This window comes from Falco cherrug, chromosome Z (genome assembly GCF_023634085.1).
Source record: "Falco cherrug isolate bFalChe1 chromosome Z, bFalChe1.pri, whole genome shotgun sequence".
Lineage (NCBI taxonomy): Eukaryota > Metazoa > Chordata > Aves > Falconiformes > Falconidae > Falco > Falco cherrug.
In genome coordinates, this window is record NC_073720.1 from 34,268,067 (window position 1) to 34,287,759 (window position 19,693).

Genomic DNA, 19,693 nt, shown 5'->3' on the forward strand with positions numbered 1-19,693 from the left:
TAACAGAGTGAACCTCCACGTATTTTTGCTGCATACCACATACCACGTATGAGCTGCTACCACACAAAGGATGCACTGAAATACAGAAACTGATGCAGTTTTGGAACACTCCAACATTAGACCAACAGTAATATAAATAAACTTGAGAGAAGCCTGATGGAAAGGGTGCAGGTTTCCTGCTTCTGATGACCAAGATTATGGTAAGTATGCAAGGAGTGGAGAAATTCACTAAGTTTACTGAAATAATACTCCACTGCCTGCCAAGCACTCCAAAAGTAACAGAGGTTTAAAGTCAACTACAACTTCTTCTGGTATCGATGAAAATCAGAGCTCTACCTGCTTGCCAGGCTGAAGCCATAAAAAACAGACTAGGTAGCACAGCAAAGCCATTTCTGGATTACATTTTTGGCTGGATCATGTCATCAACAGATACAATATGCTAAAGTGAACATATAAAGTGGTTACCAAAAAGCTGCAAAATAGATAAAAACTATTCTCTCATTCTTGGATCAGGTATGTGGAAAATTATTCCCATCACAAAACCAATTCTTTTTATTTGCTTTCATTACTTAACCATTGTATATTTCAAACTAAACAGTTTTACAGTTACACACCTGGCTGCTCTGGGATGTCCTCCTCTCAGAGTGGAATGGTCCAGCTTTTATTCTTCCGACCTCTAGTCTTACCATACCTAATGAACACTAAAGAACCAGTCACTTATATCTCTTCTGTCCACAACATTAAAGCCTACAACAATATTTAAGTCACTTATTAGATGGTGGAAGAAGAAAAAAAATATGGACAGAAGGGAACAACACCGCAATGAGCACTGAGCAGACAGAGCTCATGACAGCATCAAAGCCACACAAACTAAGTATACCATGGTATTAAATACTGAGCAGGGTGCTTCTTGAATTAACCAGTATTACAACACAGGTGTGAAAATTACTCAAGACAACTAATTCTATTAACTTTCACCTCACAGAGTAATTTTGGCTTCTCAGTTGTAATGTCAACATATATTTTCAAGATAGCATTTCTCAAGTAATAGTAAAACTGATTATTTTTACAATAAGCACTAAAAGATACTGTAATACCTCAAAGTATTAATCATTATTTCTGCTGATATGACTGAGAACATGGTATTTAAACTGTTAATTTTAAGAGATTTAATTTAATTGAGAGGTTAGTCCTCTCTCCCGCTCTTGAAATTGCCCTGTTACTCTGGATCCATACCAATGTAACTAGAGAAATTCTGGGTAGGAAGTTTTCCAAATATCTATCTGTATTTTAAGGGACCTTTCAGCATCTGACTCCTAAAAGGAAGCTGGTTGATATAGACTGTTTGCATATTGGAAAATCTTTCCACTACTCTGTAAACTTTTAATTATACTATTAAGTATTTACACATCTGCATAAAATGCATGTCTCAGAAAAAAAAAAATCACCCTGCAATCAAATATTTAGAAGACCACACACCAGGCTGATTTTGCAAACAGGTACGTTATTATCACAAAAACATGCAGAAAACCAGACTTCCAAAATAATACAAGTTGTGTCAAAAGAAGACCATCTCTCTGCAATGTATTCAAATACAGAAATTTCAAAGTTTTGTTGCTATTTTGCTTTTCCTTCTTTCTTCTGGGAAGTTGTCAGCATGAACTCCTGTATCCAAAGAACTCAGTATTACACAACTTTGCCTTTATTTATCATGCTTCAGCTGTTATTACTCTTAAGTGGCATCATGCTTCAGCTGTTATTACTCTTAAGTGGCATTCACGTATTTGTCAGAAAATCAGAGTAAGAAATAGACCAATACATGAAAACCAACAACAGGACTTATCCATTCAAAAAGGGTTTCCATACGTCACATCCTGTTGCTATTCTCTTAGGGGTGACATTAAAACAGATTTATTAATAAATTGCTTTTTATTTTTAAGTAATATTCACTTATCAATGTTCTGGGAAAGATGTGATCAAAGCTCAGGCAAAACCATTCTCTGCTACTTTTATGAACTGACTCATATTAAACCACACGGACAGCTCTTATCCAAAATGGAAAACTGAGGAAGTAATATATGTACTTAAAATCATCACATCCTTACATAAAATGCAGACCCACAAATAAGATTTGAAAGTTTTGTGTGAAAATGGGAGGTCATACTTTCCAACTAAACTTACAAATAAATCAGCTCACACTCAGCTTTATTATAGCTTTCTCTCCTTGAAATTTCCCACTTGATAAAGCCGTAAGTCAAACTATGGGAAAAAATTATCAGCTTTTCACATTTTAGGGATATTTAAAAAGAAACACTGCAAGAACAGGCAGAATTCTCAACCTGACAACACATTCTAGTGGTCTCATGCTACTTAAAATACACAGGGATTATCCATAGATTTTAAATAATTTTCTAGCAAAATACATTTCAGGCAGTTCAACAAAACTCGTTCCTAGATCTTACTCTCATGAATGAAAACAGAATTAATACCTGAACTAAAATAGCTGACTGCCTACATGTGACTGATTGTGCTTTATGCCACTTATACTATGTTAACAAAACAGAATTGTTAATATCTCTTGAGGTATTTTAAAAGCCTTATTTCTCAGGGCTAGGAAAATTAATTACAAGTACTACTGAAAGAGATTAAGTATTTAAAACATGAATATACAAATGATAAGTGGGAATTAAGAACCATTGATAAGATACTCCAAATGCTTGCCAAAATGAAAGAAACTTTACTAAAATGGCGTTTTCATTTAGAGGAGATGTAAAAGTGCAGCATATGAAGAAGAAATGTGCTGTCCTTAGGTAAAATAAAGTATCAGGTAAGAATGGAGAAGTGCTGTTACCCCAGAAGAGTGTATTAACAAGTTTACTGTCAGAGATCCAGTTCTGGCATTCTTCTTGCTTACAGGCCCGTTCTGAAATACAGAGAAAGTGCTCCGATCTCAACTTTCTAATTCCTACTTCCCATGCTCCACCCCCAGCAAAAGACACACAAAAAAAAAAAAAAGCCACACCTCAAGGAACCGTTCAAGACCTGGAAAATATACCTTTGAACCTGAGTGCAAAGAAGCATGATTATGTATCTATGCATTCAAGAGTCAGCTATGAGTAGTAGCTGTTGAATTTTTTCCAGCGGAATAGTTTTCCATTGGAAAATGCTGACTCAATAGAATCCTTACCAGGCAGCAAGAATGTCTCCAAACCCTGGATGGAAAATAGGCAAGCTGGCTGACCAGCTGGACTTCCTGCCAGACCACAGGAAATGTCATATATCTGACTTCATTCTGATTTGGAAATAAGGGGAGGACATCAGAAGCACAAAATTTATTGAGACCAGAAATTCTGGTTCCAAGAGCTGCAGCTGAGAGTTTACCTCTGTTATCTTTATGATAAAGTAATTTCTTATGCTAGATGCCTTGGTCACAGGAAAATGCATTATAGTATTTAATGGATGTAAGGTGATGCTAGATATACACAGAAAAAAGAACACAACCAAGTACAAAAGTAATCACTTTTCTGGCACAACTACTCTGATGAATTCTCCATCATTTAAAGTCAGTTGTGTGTATCTTTCTAAAAATGTGAGATAGTTAAACAGTTAACAGTTTGTTGGAGAAAATACAGTGTTAAGTTTTAGGTTGTTCTAGGTAATGGTCTTCTACTGCCCTTTAAACATCCGCCACACTCTGCACCACCACTACCTCCCATCTTCATCAGGCAAACTATCAAAATCTGAATGCTCCCGACTTCAGGAAGCCTAAATTTGGACACACAGTTCATCCTCACTGACATGTCAATAATAGTCTGAACTCAGTCTGAATAAAATCAAAGGTTTCACTGAATTCTTCACTTTTTTCCACCTTCTCTTTTCCAAATACCTTTAGCAAAGCTGCAACAGCCTCCTGGTTAGCATTTCGAACATCTTCTCCATTCACCATCAGTATCTGGTCTCCTTGCATCAACCTCCCATCTGTATCTGCTATTCCTCCTTTAACGATGTCTGACACAAACACCCCTGTATCATTTCTGCAAATACAGATATGGATTTTGCATTACAGTATTGTTTGAGGGCCATTTTTATGGCTTGCTTTTGGGAACACAATAAACATTATCTCATTTTTCTGCTGAGGTAATGTTTGGCTAGTTTCTCTAGGAATGGACAATTAGCTTAGGCACAAAAGCGTTCAAGCCCACAGGATCTGAGCATCAGATCCCAACAGAAACATAAGCATTCCCAGCAAGTCCCAGACATTGACTCTGCAGGTACTTTCATACCTTTTCCCAACAATACTCAGCCCAAGCCCCTTGCCAGGCTTTTTTTGGAGCTCTATATTGAGTACATCGTACATGTCTTCCTCTTTGTACTGGGCTTCATCTCTGTACACAGTCAGACGAACTTTCTGTGGAGTCTGTCGGAGGACATTTATCGCTTCATCATGTGTGGCATTCCTGAGGTCAATCCCATTCACCTGCAATGAAAGCATACAAAATGATCAAGTATGCAGGACTTTCCACCAGACAAACAGAAGATGCCTAGCTAGCAAATGACAATAGAAGTGACCAAAGAAACCACACCTCTAATATCTGATCCCCAGCCCACAGTCTCCCATCTTTTGATGCTGCTCCTTCTTCATAGACTTCATGGATAATGATTGCTCCCTGTGGACAAATAAAACAAAAATAAATTGCATGCTGAAAGAACATCCCCTCACTTTAACCAAGAAGAACTGAAAATTCCTACTGTAATTCACCAGTGATAAACAAAACAGTCAGATGTATGATAAACAAATTACTAAACTGTTTAAGAAGTTCATTTATACTTCCAACCTTAAAAGTGCTTTTTAATTTATTTATTTTTTTCCTGAGCTGGTATCTTTATCTTTGGTACCTTTCTATAAATGCAACAGAAACAAATGAAGAAAAAAAATCTCTTCTATTACACATTTTCATTTCATTATTATTTCACTTGAGTGATATGCATTTTTCCAACCAACCAGCAAAGTGTCTGCTCCTCCAACAATGCTCAGACCAAGACCCGTCCGCCCTTTGGAGATATCAATGGTTGTTTCACATCCAGGAATGATGGGACAAGTAGCTGGGTCAGAGGCTAACGTGGCTGGAGTTGAAGATCTACTTGTGTCTAAAACAACAATTAAACATGCTGGTTACTGTAAGAGGGCTCAATATTAGAGAAGTGACTTTAAAACAGCAATTTGAGGGTCCACTGACAGATCTAGAGCAACAGCTGAACAGCTGACCTGCAGAGAATGATGCTGCCAACTCTCCCTTCCCCTCAGACAAGTACTATTCTGTCATTTCAATTACAGTTGTCCCGTTCTGACACCATCGAGTATCTGGATAACAGTCTGGATAGCCAAAGAAGCTTTTGTACACAACAGATTCTATTTAGGATAGAATTTAATTAAAACATCTATACCAGCAACTATGGAATGCAGATCACAGGTAACTAAAGTGCACAGTATGTATTAAATACATGGATTCAAGATGCCAGCCTTGCATTTTTGCAATGGTTCAGGTCAACATCCATCTAACTAAATATTCTGTCTCAGACTCAGATTTGTACCACAAGAAAGAAGATTAAGTATGAAACAAATATAGTGATATTTCACAAGTCCAGCACTCCATGGTCAAATCAAAGGTTTTCTACAATTCATTGTATTTAGTGGCCCTCAAGAAAAGCTTCCTTACACCAGTTCAACTTTTAACTGGACACCAAAACAGCTTTTGGAAGCAGTAAGCTTTGTGGTGTAAATCATAGTGCAGATATATATGGCATACCTATGTAGCAATTTATCTGTAAATTTGGCATCTCTGGTATGTCAAAAATGGATCTTCAGTTCAGTATTTTAGTCAGTTCTGTATCCTTCACAGAAAAAAAAGTTACACATACGAGGAGGGTATATTATGTAGCAACTAAAGGAAAGATTCAGCAATTGAAATATCTGGAATTTTCAGATTATTTCTACTACTGATGTCCTTTGTGCCTTAAAGAAACACCAAAATTACATTCTTTCCAAAAGGTAAAAATAGGCATATAATTCCTTCTCAGGCACTTTAAAAGGGCACTGATTAAAAAAAGTTCCCCTGAAACTAACAGAAGACTTCACCATTCAGAAATATGGATTTATGTTAGACAAATACTTAGGTATAGTGTGGACAACAAGTCTCAAAACAAGAGTCTTGGTCTCTGAAGGGAACCAGAAAGGCAGTTAAAAGACTTTTTAGGGGTAAAGCTTCTATGTGAGTATAGAACAGGTTACTCTATTGCTCTGTTATGCAAATTCTTTGCGTGTATGGTGAGCAACTGCTCATGCTTACTTAGTTCAAGCTAAGCAGGGGCTTCAAGGCTTAAGTATAATAATTCTGTCCAGAAGGCATAAAATGTACATGAAACACATAAACTGAAGAACTGGAAAGGAGTCTTGGTATGCAATGTTGATCTCATCTAGATAGCTGCATCAGTATCGGGCCAAAAATTGCCTATATAGCACCACTGGAAACACCAAAGTTGGGCAGAGATGTAGTAGAAATCAGACCAATAGGGAAAAATAGTTAGGGATGGGTTGCTTATTTGGAAGGAGTCTGTGCAGAGAAAACAAGGTGCAGAGGCATCAAAAAAGGTGGGCTTGGTAAAAGAAAGCAGGGGAATAAATTACAGAATCAGGTGGAGAAACAAGAGGAGGGAGAGATTCAATAGTTGAGTTGTGGATGCCTGTGAAAGGTAGTGAAGCCAAGCTGCAATCACAAATCCCCAGGATACTGGAGGGAGCACTGCTGAAATGTCCATCAGGCCTTTATCCCTAAGACTTGCTGTGGCAGCGTGGAGATGGAAGGAATAGACTTGGACAACGTAAAACTAAGTGCAGATGGGAAGACGGCAGAATTATTACCCAGTAGGTCTCCTGTGTGTCTTAAAATTTCTTTATAATTGTGTATCAACACTATTGCTAGTAATAAGCAACAGAAATGTGACTCAGTAATACCTGCAGTGATGTACAGGCAAATTAACTGTGATGTGCACATTACTCAAGTTATTGTTAGCTTCTTAGTAATGTGTTGCTTAAACAATAACTATCATCAATCAGTTACATCTTGACTCTCCACTCCGAAGGAGGAAAGTCAAAATGTGGCTAGTTATAAATGGCAAGACAGTCTCAACCATTCCCCCGTTCTAGAAAAGATGACATGATTTTTCTCTCTCATTTAAAAGAATGCCTCCCACTTCATTCTAGACCACCTTGACAGAGACACCTGCTGCACAGCCTTTGGGAGGGAGAAGGAAATCCCTCCATCCTACCACCTCTACAACAGGCCAGTGGGAAGGCAAGAGGTAGGTCTTTGGTGTGAGTAGTGAGCCTCACTACTTTATTTAGATGGATCTGTATCTGAAAGTACTAGAAAATGGAACTCAGAAGACAGCTGAGTTCCTACAAAAAAAGAAAACTTGTTTACAAGCTGGGTCTTCATTTTAAAGTCACAAGCTCAGTGAAGACAGACACAGAAAGAGAACCTTACTTTTGACTGCTTCTGGTTCTGGTGAGCTGGAAGAGGGGAAAGTTGCTGATGGCTGCGTATTCCTCCTCTCTGCTGGGGCAGCGCTGGAAGGGACTGGTGCTGCAGTCAGACTATCTGTCTCTGCTGAGTTGATTGTAAGCCTCACCATAGTTTTGGATGTCTTCAGCAGACCAATAAACTGAATGACAAAGAGAAAAGCTGGTGAAAAGTGTAACCTGACGGTTTAATTGTAAAATAAAAATAAAACAAAAGAACTGTTCTCCAGTCTGGAGCTACAAGTCACAATTCTGTAGGTTTTCTTGGTAATGAACAAGGACAAATATTCATGTTTTTTATAAGAAACAGCAATAGAATTAACCTTAGGCTAGATCTGGCTGATGTTAATCAAGTAGCTTCCACAACCTTCACCAAACTATAGCAGATGAGAATGTGGCAGTCTTTTGATGGCTTCTCTGGACAAAATACTACATTTACAGCAATTATTAGAAAAATTGGAAAACCAGTATTGTCTTTTAATGCTTGGGTGGAGCCCAATTCTGATGCCACCAAAGTCAATACCAAAACATCTACTGATTTAACAAAATGTGCTACTGCCATCCTAGCTCCTTAATCAGATGAACAGCTGGGAGGAAAAATCTGAAAATACTACCTGAACAATATATTGGAGGGAGAGAAGGACACTAAGGTGTAACACAAAATCTGGTTTGAAGGAATACTGAAAAACCTTCAAAATTAATTTCCATTCCACAGAAAAGACACCAAATCCTTCTAAGACTTGACATTTAAGTAGAATGAAATTACTTTCAGAGATTTCAGAGATTTCAATCTCTCTGTTTCTTCTTTCAAAGCTTACCCACTTTACTCTGTTACTCATTTACTGCTTCAGAGATAGCAGTGCATCAAAGAGTAAGATGGATCCTCTCCTAATTGTGCTTTACAAACAGAAAGTAATCTTCTTATGCCCAAAGAATCACTTTTCTTGGTACCAAGGAATGTGCTAGAAAAAAGCCCTCCTTGATTCATTACAGAATCCAAACTGAGTTTGCAGAGCTAGAAGTTAGTAGAACTAAATCTTGTTATTTAGGAATGGAGATCAGTTTCTCCAAAGGGTTGAAATACCAGACTTGGAATATAATGAGGCCGTTATTATTGACAATCCCCATGTCAAAGCACAGTTCATGACCTGATTTACCACTGACACAACTCACCTATGTAAATTTACACATATTCATTTTACTGGTTCTAATACTTTTCAAGTGCAGAAGCTACGAAGAGTCATTACTGAGCGATAGTTCATGGCTTTTATCCCACAACTGATCACCTCTCAGTCATTAGATCTGAACCACAGGGGAAAAGAAATCACATGTGTAGCACAGATACAGATGATTCATGTAGTGCATTAATATAAAATAGCAGCTAAGCTTTACATTCAGGCTTTAGCTTATTCTCAACACCTGCATCTCAATGCCTGGAGATCTCTGGTTCTATAGCCAGCTTTGAAAATCAAGTCAGAGTATAGCCACAAAAACCTCACTAGTTTGTTCAAGACACAATCACCTCCTACATTCCTGACCCTTCAGAAGTACCTTTTCTACTGGATATCCTGCAACAATTTCATCATCCACTGCCAGGATCTGATCTCCAACTTTGATTCGTCCATCCTGGAAAAAAATAAGAGTAAAAAATATCAGCTCGGGATGCTATCCCAAAACACATTTTTTATGCACTATTTTGATTTTAATGTTGTCACACCTTTGCTGCTGCACCATGATCTGTTAAACTCTTAATAACTACTCCATTAATTGTGTCTTCTTCACTAATGGCAATTCCAAAGCCTCCTTGATCCTGAGGCAAACACAAAAATGCAGATGGTTAAATACTGTGTTTATCAAAATGCTAGAATACATTCACCAAACTCTAGCAAAGCTTGCAGACAAAACAAAAGTTTTGGTTTTCACAATGCATCAATATTTTTGTTTTAAACTATTTCTGAAATAGATTTTGCCAACCTACAAACAGCATATTGGCTACCAAGACAAATTTGAAACACTTCCATAACTTAAATCCACCCATTTGAAACTTATAATGTCAACTGCAATTCAGTTGTTAAATTCATACATAGGAGTAAAAACCACAAAATATTTGGAAACTACAAAACTGAGGTAAATAAAAAAAAAAAAATGACATAGCTTAAATTTATTATTTGAAACTACAGCAAAAAAATGCACAGGAGTGGAAAATACAGAGGATGGAAAAATGTATGCTATTTCCATGAAATCACTAAATGTTTGTGGCAAAGTGAAATTTCCCTAATGCTTTCACCTAGAATTAAACCATCTGTATATCATCTGTAACGTATTCTCCCAGTTAATAATGGAAGGCTATTTCCAAGAAGAAAAACTTACAAGAGTCTGCAAGCCTCTATCCTTATGTCCACTGAATCAACCTGTCTTCTCCATATCAGTAAGCAGAAGCAATTTTTCCACCCTCACTTGGAAGCTTCATAGTTACAGAAAACCTGGACATTTTCTCCCAGCTGTACCATTTCCACTAAATGTGTGTTTTGTTTGGGGGATTTGGTGCTTATATTCTGCTAATGCATTCACTTTGAACAACTAAGGCAATGATTTTACCTGAGGCACCACCAGCAGCTGGTTATCAAAAGTTTTGTGAATAGGACAAGAGCTGACTTCTTCCAGAGACACAAAGCAACTGGCAAATTTATATTAAGGTCGAGATTCATCAAGTTGCCAAAGACAGTCATTACATCAGTAAAACTCTGGGGTCCATTCACGAATAGGAAGAGAAGACCTCTAGAAATCTCTATTCTGACTTCCAGTAAGAAAGAGACAGTTTGTTTGCCATAAGCTAATGAACAGAAATGTGGCTGATGTGAATTTAATCTTCAGCACATACCTTAGGGAGTTCCACATATTGAATGTTTTTACATGAACTGAAGTCAGAACAAGCACTGGAGTTTGCAGCACTGATATCAATCTAACAGAAAATGAAAACATAAATGTGAGCAATTGTATTCAACATTTTGCATCACACTAAAGTAGCGCACAAACATTTAAAGTGGGCCTGATCATTTTCTGGATTAATTTAAACTGCTATAACCCTATTCACAGAAATGTTAGATTTACTTCATAGTTTAGATGCACATAAAACAGAACTGAGTGCAGCTGTACCAAATTTAGCAGCTTTACTAAACCATTTGTTTTTTCCTTGGATAATGGCTTCTTTTGTAGTATTTGCTAAGCAGACAGGGCAATCCTTTATCCAGAACAATCTTAGTATCTCAGTCAAATGAGAAAAAAACCCAGTTACTCTACCTCTTGATGTTGAAGTGTTCCTGACGTACACTGGGAAGACTCTACTGACCTCGCAGGGCAAACAGCCATCTGATTTACTGCATCTTTATTTCTACAATCGATTCAGTGAAGGAATGTAGTAAGAACGTAATAATACAGGACCACATTTCTTAGAACAAGTCTAGTAGTTTCTTTTACTTTATTTCTGGCACTCACAATGCAAATACCAAAATAGAAAACTCAAGACATATTTAACAACTACCAAGAACTGAGCTGAAAAGCACATCAATCTTATCAAAATTAAAAATAAAACAGAAATACTCTGTGCAAAACTTGTGCATATTAAAAACTTTTTTAGCCAACATATACCCAGAACTTACCTGACAAAGATTATTTTTACTTTAGATGGTGCACATTTGATTATTGAGGAAGCATTCTGGTGAGTCCTTCCATAGAGTATTTGCCCGTTTATCTACATAAAGGAAGACAGCAATTATTTCTCAAAATATTTTTATTCCTTTATACTTAAGACTAAATTTTAAGCCTTAAAAGGTCCATTATCCCACATCACTGGCTAAAGCAGCAATTGTATTAAATTAATAGAAAATGTCGTGTCCTGCTTTCACTCCCTTCTTTCAGTAAAAAATTCCTTATAGTTTGATTTCAGACTAACATTGTCACAGTGCCATTCAGTGTCATTCTCTGAGTAATACTCAGTTGACTTGGCACGTCATCTATTTCCACCTGCCATTGATCACCTCATAACTGATGTGGAGATAAACCCGGGCCATGGGAAATTCCAACCATACCAAATAAATGAATCACTTATATCCGGCAATGAGATTGCTATTATTTATCAGATTTCAGTTCTGAGCAAGGTACTTTATACACAGGAGTCTGAACACCGGTGCATTTACAACCTGAAGATTTGTCCTGACAATCATTGTATTAATTTGGCAGAGCAGACTCACTGAAACCCCTTGAAGCTTCTATGATTCAGGTATGATTGGAGGTATCAGTGTGAATGTGCCCACTACGGCCACTGTTTGCTCACAGTTTATCATTCGCATTTGTTCTTGTCATAAACTACTCACATAAAAACTACAGTGCAGAAGTCCACTCTAAGAAAGGGGAAATGATTGGAAAAGGACACCTTGGACCTACACAAAGGGAAAATAATGCAACACACACCAAGGCAGTACTAATAGAAGCAGAGAAGCACAAAAGCAGTGAACAGTGAGCAACAGACACAAAATGCTGAACTGAGGGCTGAACTTAGCAGCAACCCCTCAGCTCCCATATACTGTGTTCACCAGGCATGGTCACCGGGATACTGCACCCTGTCATTTATAGTGGAGGTGACAATTCCGATGCAGCACTGCTTCCAGTGTTTGCCATGGGCTTGTGAAGGACCACTGTCAGGCCATCAGCTGGGGGACAGGGCATGGTCTGCCACAGCTGATGGAGAGCTACTCGGCAACATAAGGAGCAAGCTCAAATGTCTCCTCTCAGAAGAGGCTGAGACAACCTCTTAGCATTAGTTTGCAGGTTTACAGTGTGGACAGTAAGCAAGAAATCACATGAGAGCAGACTCAGACAGATGTGTTTCAATGTGTTCTAAGGATACTCAGCATCGGCAACATCAAGGTTTTTAAAAAAGATGTTTAAACTGATTCAAGAGAACTATCTAGCAGGTAACACTGGACTCTGCAAATAACAGGTCCCACCATGAGACTAGGTCCACAGTGCTACAAATCCCTTCGTTTCTCTCCTAGTCTGCAGCTGCCAATCTACATCATTTACTCTTTCAGTGTGGTCCCCAAGCTTTGTTCAGTCTCACCATTCCCCCCCTGTACCATCTCCCTAGCACTTTCTCAAACACCTCCACATACAGTTTTGTAGTTACACAAGGCATTTCTGTGGGGTAACGTTACCGACCGCTATTGGAAAGAATGGGAAAAGCTATAGCAGAGAATGCATCTGCAACTATCATCAACTGAACTGTGGTAATATAAAAATATACCTTATAATCATATCAACACTGAGAATGTTAGCTGCACATTCAGTGGCTGAGTCCCCTCACAAAGCCAACAGAAAACAGTCTGAATGTGTCATGAGATAAAAGTCCATAATACAACCAGATCTGTTCCTGTTTCCCCAATTTAATTTCCATTTTATATGTTACATAACGTAAACATATAATGATATTACCACATTTCCAGTAGGCAGAGAAGAAGTAAACAGAAAGCCTGGAGCACCCCACAGACGCACGGACTAAAGGACTTCATTTGATTTCCCATGGTCTGCAATGCACTGCCCTTCCATACATCTCCATAACCCAGCAACTGCTGTCATCTCCAATTTTATCCTTTCTAAATACACACGCACCTTTACTTAGTACTACTGTAACGAGGAAAAAAAGCCACACACAGCTGCAAATATTTGGCATACACCAGAATGAAAATCTGGTAGCAGAGTGATGTCAAGTTGGATAACTTGGGTATTTCAAGGTCCACTGAAGAACATCTACATTGCTGCAAGAATGTAATACTTTAGTGCATTTCAAGTCAGTGTATTTGAGTTTCAGTATAAATTGCAAAAACTCACCTCTAGTAACTCATCTGCAATCTGTAACCTGCCATCTTTTCCAGCTGCTCCATTTGGATCAATTCCCACTATAAAGACACTCATCCTGGACCGGTCTTTGTTACCAGCAAGACTAAGTCCCAGACCTGTCCTTCCTTTTTCCAGCTCAATCATGTGTAGCTCCCCTGGCAGATTTCCATAGCGCTGCATGATCTTTTCTAAATGTAAAAGTGTAGGCAGCAGAGGTTGGATTTACATTAGAAAGTTTCATATATCACTCAGAGTCAAGATCAGTGTCCTGTGGGCAGTATCTGACAGAAGAATCCCAAAGGGATGAAAAAATTTACAGCGTGCACCTCACTTTAAGCTAAGTCTTAGATGTTTTATAACAATATTCCTATTTCCTCGTTTCCCTTCTAACTTTTGAAAACACTAAAACTTCTCTTAAAAAAAGACCTTTCATACATAAAAACAATAATCTTCCCTCCAGTAACACCTTCAGGTAACAGAAGGTATCACATCAGTCACTGCCATCAGTTACTTAGAGTACAGTGAAATTCTTCAAGCAGTCCTACGCATGAAACAGTGAATTTGGACCATGGAGGAAAACAGAGATTGGAGTGCAATGAACAACTAAGAAGAATAAATTAGTTTTATATTTCTCCATGTGCATCTGACCAAGCACAACTGAAAGCTGACAGCAACACTTAACACCTAAACATCAAAGCGCATGAGAACGAAGTAGTTTAAACTGGACCTCCCCATTTCTAGGGTGCTATTTCAACACTGAATATTTAAAACATTATCGCAAAGGATAAACTTACTCCAGCTGTAACCGAACTCATCCTCTTTCTCCACATCCTCTGAGACTCTGCTCGAAGATGACTGTGCAACATCACAGCTCATTCCTGAAAATGCTGACGGAGGAGGCAGAGGCAAGTTACAAAGTGAAGTCTTTTCTGGCTCTGGATCGGATGGACCAAATGCCTGTGGAGAATAAGAAAAATGCAGTGGCTAAGCAGATTCAGACTCTGTGCAGGGCAAACTAGTATACAAAAATGTTGAAAGAGCAATGACTATGGCTTTGAAGTTTAAATACCAAGCAGCTGGAATTCTAAATTAATAACACAGCACAGAAAGGCTGTAAGAGATCAAAGATAGAAACAAACACCAGGCAAGGTAAGAGGTAACATCACTCCAAAACGTATTTGGAAGCAAACAGAACTCACAATAAAAGCCCAATTCAGTAAAGTTTTATGTGCCACTTTACATTTCAGTAAAAGTTTCTTATGAAAACTCAAGTGAATTTTTTTAAATGCCTTATTTGTAAAAGACTTCCGCTTTATTTTATTTTTAAAAGCTACTGCATATACAATTTTTTCATATCATATGGTTTGGAAGCCGAAGAGGAGGAAAAGGAAAAGAAACAAAGAACTTTGTCCTTTCAAAAATGCCTCCAGATAAAAAAGAAAATAACTGGTGTATTAACTGAAAAGACAATTTAAAAACAAAATGAAACATAGTAACTGAAGAAATCCACAGTAACTGGACTTTTTCAGTCCCATTTACTGGTTTCCTATACATTGCACAGGGGAGATCAAATAAAGGAGGATGCAGATTAAATCACCAAGGAGACAAATACTTTTCTTCTTGATGTATGTGGTCTATTCATAGTCGCAAAAATTTAAAAGTATAAACACATGACTACTGCAATATAATGGTTAAACACCCAAATCCACAATCTGGCAAGCCTCCATTCAAGAGCTTCCCTAAGAAATACAGGTTCTGATCAGGGTTTTGGCTAAGTGTATGTAGTTTCTGTCATTTTGGCTTGCCCATAGTAAACATGTAGGCAAGAAATTTGTATCTGAGAATCGTCATTCTGAAGCTTATGCATGCCCAAGAGAATTTGATACTTGGCAGATCAGCTGTTGATGTAAACAACAACAACTTTAGATGAACACCAAGTATTTTTCCAACACCAAGATTTTCAGGTGTTGCCCTAGCTTCACAGCCCTGTTCTCACCATTTCAGGTTTCATTACTGCCATTAGCAGAAGTTTGAACACAGTATCTCAGATAGTGTCTCTGGGGGCCAATAACACTGAGACAACTTCTTTATAAGAGGCAACAGTGAAATGGGTAACAATATACAACTGGGAAGACTTCAATCTGCTTTAAATCGAAGGTGTTGAAAATACTGGGATATTACCAGTTTAGTCATACTGAGGTTTAAGGAAGGTCCTATCCCTCAGGCTATGAGTTACCTTCATTCTTTGTATACACCAAAGATTAAAAGAAAATGCAAATGCCCTACTTCAGCTCCCTCATTCTGCTTCTGCTTGAACAAGATCTTCCTTTCCTTCAGGAACTTGTTCTAGGAGCTTAACTAAGAAGTCATTAAATGTCAAAAGCATGGGAAGTTTTAATATGGCACCCAAGCTAATAATTTTTATAAAAAATCCATATAAATACCATATTTTTTCTATCTTGTATCGGTCATATTGACCTGTGCTTAAAATCTAAGACAATACCATCCTGCTGAGATGATACCTTGCATCACTAACCCTCATGTAGGAATTATTTAAAATTTATGCAAATTATACTCTAACACATGCCAATAGTTACAGGGCAGACATAAACCTCAACTGAAGCAGCAAAATTCTAGCAAAGACACTGTTACCCATCACAATCAAGATCAGGGTGGAAACACTACTTAGTAACATTCAAAATGATTTTTTGTGATTAAAAATTCATGTATCCACCACGGAGAAAGTCAGTGACAGACATCTACCTCAAAGAGGGCTAAAGGGGAGAGAAGTTCTAGAAACACTTGATTTTTCAGAGTGCTTCTTAGAGTTTTAGCTAGAAAGCTACGTAACACACTGAATAAATGAGGAAATACAGTGTGAGAGCAGACCAGATCAGCAGATCTTACAGCAGTCACTGTGTTTTAAAACCAAAATTAACATATCACTTCAGTGATACTCTTGGTAAATAACAGCATCCAGTAACAGCACAAACTTAAAAACATGGCCAAAAAAAAAAAGAACAAAAAAATGCTGTCAAGGACCTCAAGAAGATCTGTATATCACTACATCTGGACAGATTAGCACTTAGAACTGCAGCCACCATAATCTGATTGACAAAAAAATGCTTCCTTCTGTATCTCTGTGCACACCTACATAAAGTTGAACATGGTTGATGTTTAAGGAAATCTTGAAAGTAAAAGCAAGGATCCTTTGCGAGAAGGGTAAAAAGGGTGCTACAATGCCATCTGGCCAGAGGGGACCATATCCTGCCTCCAGAACTTGGCCTGTCATGCATGCACTGCCAGCAGCAGAAGCTGACCCCCACAGTTTACACACACATAAGACTTTTGCTCCCTGAATCGGGCCACACACAAAAAACCTAAAATGCTTTAACTCATGAAATACTTCCAGTGTGCCACGGCACAGTATTTCATTTAAAATGCAAAGCATCAGACAGTGCATGAACCCATCTGGCTACCAGGGTGTCTCTGAACACAGCCAAGCAAATACTAAAAAAGGCAGCAAATTTGGAGAAGGCACACGTGGAAGAAGAAGCAGTACTCCTTAACGTATCACAAGCCATGTACAAACATACAGCACACATACAGTAAGACCCACTCACTGGAATCACGACAAACCTTGAATGGTGTGGGAGCAAAAGGGTTAGTTGGGGAACAACGGAAGGTAACCCTAATTGGATTCGATACCTCCTACAGTAACACAAAACAGCAATCCACATGTTACAGCACCTTTGGCAATACAGAGCATTATTAATGAGTAACTCATTTTCAATTACAGATTCATTTTGCTAACTGCAGCAACTTTTGTTTACTCCATTTAGAAATGGACAAAAGTATTTAAAGGGTTACTAAGGACACTGATTCAGCAGTTTCTTACTGTACATGAACCTTAGTTCAGCAGAAGCAGAGAGATGACAAAAGGCTATTTTTATCTCAATGTTAAAAAAGGAATTATGCAGAAACTGCAAAAATTTTAGGTTTTTTCTACAAAGATGTGCAATGCTTTTTCAGAAATACTTTTGAAAATACAGAAAACACAAGCCATCATATATACTTCTAGTACCTTTCCTCAGAACTGTAACAGACACAAAGTGATTTCAAAAACACACATGTATATCACATCATAGATGTTCATTGTACATTCGATATATTTGACAACATGGAAAAACAGACAAAGGGCACAATCACTCTCAAGATGTAAAACCACCTAGAAATAATTTTATTAAATCAGAAATGCATGCACATAAGAATTAAGTCTTTATTTATTATTGCGTTAGAGGTTAACTCTGTTCCCAATATTAATAACATGCAGTAAGCACTAACCACAAAAAAAAGAACCTAACTTTTTTTGTATTTCCAAAGATGTCACCATCCTGTTCATGTTGCATTAAAAAAATTTCCATGAAACAAGAGGGAAAACATTTTCAGTATCATAAAACAAAAGCTGCCAATGTTGGGCTTTTTTTTCCATGCAAAATGAAAAAAAGATGTATCAAAGCTGGAAAGTTCTAATCACATAAAAAGAAAATTAAGTATGTACAGCAGCAAAACACCTCACGCTGATGAGAGAGTTACAGTCAGGTGGATATTGTAACTTATATCATAGGGACTGATTTTTGTAATAGAGAACTTTCTCCTTTGGTAGCCCTGATTAGACAGATTTAGTGGTTATGATTAATGGAGCTGGCCTTCTTTAACTTCTTCAAAACTTCTTCTTTATGCCTAAGTGTCTGTGTCTTTAATCCACTACACAGAATTTCCACTCTCATCAGCACAATATTTTACCCAAATTGGTGTAAAAGAATTTAAATGCAGAGACACTAATGGCAAAGAAGCACACATATGATGTTTGGTGAGTCAAAAGTAGTGTGGAATTATCCAACCTTGCTAATGTTGAACTGAGAAGAATCGGCAAACGGGTTAGTGCTGCTGAAGACAGCTGGCCTACAGAAAAGACTGTTCTGCGGGAAAGGCAGGGAAGGGTTCTAAAAGGAAAACATAATAGAAACTAAGCAAAACCATTTTAAAATGAACCCTTTGTGACTCATGAAACAGAACATAGTTATTTAGCTGTTTGTTCTAACCAAACAAGATTCACTTCCTGCACTTTGCTACAGGTATGTTAAGGTAAGCAGAACTGTATTTGCCCTGTGTTTGTATCAGCTATATTTAGCAGAGAGTAGAGGAAAAGCACTGATCCTCATAACTGTTCTAGCCCACAAAGGGCATAAAGCACAGAACTCAGAAGCACGAACAACAGAAAATTTACTTGCTGTGGTACTTGTACAATTCTGTCCCAGCATCTCAGCATAAGGGATACTCTCACAGATCAGTTAATTATAAAATTGTGGATTTCTGGATTCGAATAAACACAGTTCTTTGTAATAATGCAGTAGGTTTAGTTTTATTTTTAAAACCACAGATTAGTTCTCATAATTTATCTTTTGTGGTTACACAATCACTATGATTTTCACAAAAGAGAACGTTTAGTAATATTAGGCATCTCTAAACAGACTTTGTATCTGAACATAACTTCTACAGACCATTTTTTATGTGTGTACATGCATCCATAATTTTCTGAATTTATAGTTTAATGAAACTAATTATTCTGGTCTTCTCTTTAAACAATACAAGGTACATCCTTATCATTATTTAACACAAAAAGAGTTTTCATGTTTAGACAAAATTAAAGGATGTAATTCATGCTCCTTTTGCAGTTTTTGTACTGTATTCTATTTTGAGATCATAACTTGTTTAATAAAGAGGGAAGAGCTCTGATTTTGCATAGTTTGTTGGAAATACTGTTCAATGTATTATTAAAAGTAATTTCTACACTAGGCAATCTGGCAATCGCCTAAATTTCTTAGGGCTGTAAGCTGAACACTTCTGGAAAATAAACAGCATAGTAATTGAAAAGGACTGTGAAAGGCTTGCAGCATCAACTGATACATTTATACGACAGTAATTTAACAGATATATGTTGCTGTTTAAGAATTTTCTTTAAGCATTTTGTTTTTTTTTAAAATGCTCCTGAAAATAGAAAAAGCATCCCTAAACATTTATTCTCAGATACTATTTTGCAAAACAAAAAGTAATGCAATTTGGTAAGACAACATATGTCTTGGTTCTACAGTATCTTCAGCAACAAGAACGCAGAGCTGTGCATGGACAAGGTTTCTTCACTGGCAAGTCAGTCAG

At 37.5% G+C, this 19,693-nt stretch overlaps 1 protein-coding gene across 20 annotated transcripts in view; it reads right to left on the minus strand.

The window, feature by feature from the left end:
* Positions 1 to 19,693, minus strand: part of MPDZ (multiple PDZ domain crumbs cell polarity complex component) — a 99,259-nt gene that overhangs the window by 9,300 nt on the left and 70,266 nt on the right. For 8 of the 20 annotated variants that reach the window (XM_027807888.2, XM_027807889.2, XM_027807887.2 and 5 more), the window contains 15 exons: positions 18,379 to 18,480; positions 17,114 to 17,185; positions 14,269 to 14,431; positions 13,466 to 13,662; positions 11,239 to 11,330; positions 10,880 to 10,970; positions 10,461 to 10,541; positions 9,297 to 9,389; positions 9,131 to 9,205; positions 7,545 to 7,722; positions 5,003 to 5,148; positions 4,584 to 4,667; positions 4,284 to 4,477; positions 3,887 to 4,034; positions 615 to 701 (listed from right to left, as the gene is read on the minus strand). In XM_027807888.2, the coding sequence (XP_027663689.1) occupies positions 615 to 701; positions 3,887 to 4,034; positions 4,284 to 4,477; positions 4,584 to 4,667; positions 5,003 to 5,148; positions 7,545 to 7,722; positions 9,131 to 9,205; positions 9,297 to 9,389; positions 10,461 to 10,541; positions 10,880 to 10,970; positions 11,239 to 11,330; positions 13,466 to 13,662; positions 14,269 to 14,431; positions 17,114 to 17,185; positions 18,379 to 18,480 (1,803 nt within the window). The remainder of the gene's footprint in view (positions 1 to 614; positions 702 to 3,886; positions 4,035 to 4,283; positions 4,478 to 4,583; positions 4,668 to 5,002; positions 5,149 to 7,544; positions 7,723 to 9,130; positions 9,206 to 9,296; positions 9,390 to 10,460; positions 10,542 to 10,879; positions 10,971 to 11,238; positions 11,331 to 13,465; positions 13,663 to 14,268; positions 14,432 to 17,113; positions 17,186 to 18,378; positions 18,481 to 19,693) is intronic. The other 12 variants (XM_027807901.2, XM_005441032.3, XM_027807900.2 and 9 more) reach the window with 4 other exon arrangements.